Here is a 4,611-nt window from a genome sequence, read left to right as displayed (position 1 = left end):
TTCCAGGATGCTTTGTAGGGTGTGTATGCCTCCGCCCCATTTCAAAATCAATGTAACTCTCAATGGATTGACTAATGGCTGCAAGGTGTTACTTAGTGTGCTGGTTTTGGCTGACAGTGCCACTAAACCAACAGCTGTTTGCTTAACGTGTCTTTCATGGTTGCCATGTCAAGTAACTTTAACCGGCACATTGAACGTGCCGATGGCTTCAGGTTTGCTGGTAAGGATTTATCTGACTTGCTGCTGAGACCAAAAAGAAGTATGACCTCAACTTGTTGCCCTGAGTATTGATAATTTCACCCTGTCCTTTAGCCATATTCTATGTTTGGATTGTCCTCATACACTTTGTTATGGTGATCTCATCATCACTGCATCCATCATGAATCTGTGGAGTAAGAGTGGGTGGTGTTAACTGAAGAAAACTGTAATGCACCTGTAAGAGTGCTGTGCTGTTGCAGTGTATAAGACGTTGCAATTCCGTCCCACTCTGAGGAATTTTGACTGATCTCACATTCTCTTTCTTTTAATTTATGTTGTTTTAGACCATTCTCAACCCTGTTCATGGAACAGGATATGCAGCACCAAAGAGAAGATGCTTGTTATTATAGAGGGTGGACATGCCTTATTATTCACCTGTGTTGTGTTGACCTTCCAGAAGGTCTACCTGGCATTTCAGTAATAGCATACGTGATGGTACAGTATTGAGTGTGGTGAGGAATGAAGTCTCTAGTAATCATTTTAATGAAAGCGATCATCTGGAGATGAACAGAAACTGAATTTAAACTGTAAAAGTGAAAGAAGTTAAAATACAGGAAAGAATATTCTTTGAGCATCTCTCTGATCTGACTCTTTAGGTTTCTATATTCAGTGGTTGTCTGAGCTTACATCGTATGTGCAGCATTGCTGGACTAACCTCACAATGTAACGTGTTGCTATTGGGAATGTAGGAATATAGCTGGTGTTAAAAACTTTTTTTTTCTTGATCACGGGTGAAATTGCTCATGTTCCCTTTAGTGAATAGCATGCTAACTCTGTCAGATACATGTCAGCAAGCTGTGTGGTTATAGTTAGGTAGCTGACGGAGGGTTTTGTACAATTCTTCTCTTGAGGTTAGTACAGATGTCTATGTGCAAATTTTTTTAGCTCCACAGTGGCTAGGGCAAAGCTTATTCATGTGCAGCTTCTCAAACATCTGTTCTTTTTGCTATCATAACTACAAGTTACAGTTCCTGTTCTTTTTCTGCTCATATGGTTAAAAGCCTTTAATTTTGGATGTTGGGGTTGGGAGAACTGCTATTTGAACTAACATTGGCTATGCACTTCTCTTCATCTCTCACTCTCAGGGTATAATTGAAGATGATATGCTGGTGAATTTCTGTACTCAAATCTTCCATGAGTCAAGAAAGAGATTAAAAGTGCCTGATGTAACTATATCAATGTGTAACAGTCCCTGTGGAGAGGAAAAGATTATTATTGACATTGTCTTTGCTACAGATGAATGTCTGTGATGAATGTCCACATAATTTCTTTTTGTGTATCAGCAACTTAGAAGCACTTTGTTTGTTTGTTTGTTTGTTTGTTTTTAGTTTACACATCTGGATCTTCAATATGTTATCTGGCTGTAGTGCTCTCATTCATGATGAGGCCAAGTCTTAGGGACGGGTTGTTATTTGGGCTATGCTTGGGAGTATGGTGCTGTGTTTATACATTATTCTCATGTTTAAGAGGGAATGTCTATAAAAACAGCCTGATGGAGTTGTTGCAGAAAGGAGTATGTTTGCACTACATATTGTCCACATCAATCCATTATTTTATAAAGGATGGAATTTAAATGCATTTTTTATTTAGTTGCTGCTTTCTTGTGCTTGCATGCACCTGATGGCCAGATTTCTGGAGTGTGTGTGATTGCCCCCATTGCCCTGCACATAGGAGGTTTCCTTTTCCTTTGCTCCTTTTGTCAGCTCTCATGGGATAAGGACTGTACACTGCTGCTTAGCTTTATGCAGCAGTCTGAGCATCTGTGATGACATGCTGTTGGTCTTTCATAGTAACTGGGCTCCTTGGTACCAAGGTTGGATGTTGTGGTAGGTGATGTTTTCAGATGCCTTTGAAAACTGCATTTATTTTTTTTTATATTTCTTCTTGTCACAACTCACATCTGCCTAAAGCAGATGTGCCAAATTTGCTTTACTCATGGAAGAAATAATAGTTCTATGGATTGCTTTGCCTCGATTAAAAGGAAAGTTTTCTTGGCTATGTAGCATTCTATATGTCTGCAAAGTCCAGTTTTACATGAACATTTACTATTTCTTTGGCTTCTGAAATAAAGTATATTCCATAGGATTTTTAGGGTCTCTGTAAACTCTCAAACCTGTAAGTAATTTGATGTAGTGGGCCATTTTTCTCTCAATAGGCTTTTTTTTTTTTCTTTCACAATGAATAGTACCGTGATCTGGTGAGGGGCAGAATTTTATGTGTGGTTGGGGAAGAGCAGCTCAGCAGATGCAGTGCTTGCCTCCTTTGGTTTTAGATTGAAATGTTTTTTGCCATACATTTGGGGTAGAAAAAGTCTTTGTCTGGTTCAAAAAATGCTTAGCATTAAGGATTTGACAGATACCCACCTTCTTTCAGAGTTTGGGCTGTTGCTGACCATCATTGCATAGCACAGAGCCCACCACCTGTAAGCTAGCTGTTATGAAGACATGTTGAAAGTACAGTTCCTTAGAATGTAGTGTTGGCTTGAGAAACATAAGGGAAAACTCTATAATTATTGCATTTTGGGGATTCCCAAAGTTCTTTTTGCAAATTTTGAAAAATCTTAATACTGCTTATGTGATGAGTTCCCTTTTATTTCTATTCATTTATTCTTCAGATCATTCCAGAAGCAATTATTGTAAGCAAGTGCTTTTCAAGAAACTCTGTTTTTGCCTGCCAGGATGGCATAATGCTTCTTACTCACACAGCACAAATAAATTGAGGTGGTTTCCTTTTACACTAGCTATCTGTATTGCTTTTGCTGGTGTTACCAGGCTCATCATGCATGTACATTATAAGCTTCTGTAAAGCTGATTGAAAAGTGGTGAGAGAGTGGAGGTTTTTAGAAAATTCCTTAAAATGTATTTCTGGGTTTCAGTCATTTTCTCACTTTTTGGACAGAGTCATATTTGGTTTCATGGACATTCAGTGTTAGCACTGGTTGTTGTTAACATGTTGACCTTTACCACTCAGGGAAGTAAATTTGACTGCAAGGTTCAGTTTCCCTGTTGTTAGTGTGAGAAATGCCCTGTATGCAGCAACTGAGTTAAATGACACTGAGAAGTTAATCTCTATGTTTCATAGTTACTTTTACTGAAAATAATTACCTGGAGGGAATGGTTTCAGAACAGGCAACTTAACTGTAGTTAAAAGAAACTGAGATTCTGTTAGTGAATTTTTGCTTGATGTCTGTTCCTTTGTATTAAAATTTGTCATAATGAATAACATTTGATTTCTTATTCTTTACAGATAAAACGAGAAAAAACAGAAAACATACCAGATTTAAAAAATTTAGTAAAAGAAAAATTTACAGCACTGGAGAGCGAGAACAATGACTCTGATTTGCAAAGGAATGAAAAATATTTGTATTTTAAGGATCAACTTAAAGAAATGAGAAAACAATGTAAGTCTAATTTTTTTTAAAAAATAGATTCTCTGAATGCTAAATGGTAAGATGTGACTAACCATCCTAAAATATAGAACTTCCAGTTATGGCACAAACTGAGGTCTGTTCTTATTGAAAATCTTATTTAAAATGGTATCTGTGTAGAAAAAAGCCAGTGTGATTACCTCGGTGGCTTTATTTAGACTTCCATAGTTCCTGCCATTGAATACAAATATAATTAAAATGGTGCTTCACATTTTTTTTTTTTGGTAAGGTGGGCTTTTACATTTGAAGACTTTTTCCTTTTTTTTTTTTTTCCCCTTAATTGATAGGATCTTCTAAAAGGATTAGGTAAGCTGTTTTCATTTGTCACTTAAACAAATTGCTCCTGTTTCACAACTTGGGATGTGTTGTAACTCTAAGAAGACCTTTGCTTTAATGGTAGAACTGTATTGTTGGCAATGCTTCCTGTGTGTGTTCTCAGGCTTACAGCTCCAATGCATGCACTGTGTAACGCTGGAACTTAAACAGGTTTTTTGTAATTCACGTGATTTATCAAGTGTTAAAATATGAAGAAATTTGTGCTTGAATTACCAGGAAAGCTGGAGAGCGAACAGTTCTAGTATTTATGCAACTTAACAAAAATTGTGTGCTTTTATTGCTCTGCACATACAGCAGCCATTAAAATATCACTGATTACTGTTGCTGGGAAAGTTCATGAGCTCTAACACAATTTGTGCTGTTCTTCCCCAGTCATGACTATGTTTTGAAGTCATATTACTCTGCTTGCTGTCCCTTGACCCCTGTACCTATTCCCTCCCACCCTACATTTTGATTTCAATATAAACTGGTATCTCAGGAACTTCAGGAGTCATAGATTAATGATTTATACCATTAGAAAATGATATTCTGGATACTGTCCTGTAGCTCTCCTCGAGTTTTGTTTTTTTGGAGCCCTATCCAAAACCCAC

The 4,611-nt window shown here is 37.2% G+C and overlaps 1 protein-coding gene across 1 annotated transcript in view; it reads left to right on the top strand.

The window, feature by feature from the left end:
* Positions 1 to 202: 202 nt before the first annotated feature.
* NSMCE2 (non-SMC element 2, MMS21 homolog (S. cerevisiae)) overlaps positions 203 to 4,611 on the top strand; it is a 69,902-nt gene continuing 65,493 nt past the window's right edge. Inside the window, exons 1-2 of the mRNA XM_008943351.1 lie at positions 203 to 220; positions 3,505 to 3,658. Of these exons, the coding sequence (XP_008941599.1) occupies positions 203 to 220; positions 3,505 to 3,658 (172 nt within the window). The remainder of the gene's footprint in view (positions 221 to 3,504; positions 3,659 to 4,611) is intronic.

This window comes from Merops nubicus, unplaced genomic scaffold, assembly GCF_000691845.1.
Source record: "Merops nubicus isolate BGI_N331 unplaced genomic scaffold, ASM69184v1 scaffold4797, whole genome shotgun sequence".
NCBI lineage: Eukaryota > Metazoa > Chordata > Aves > Coraciiformes > Meropidae > Merops > Merops nubicus.
Note: the sequence above shows the minus strand (reverse complement) of the source record. Positions and strands in the feature narration are given on the sequence as shown.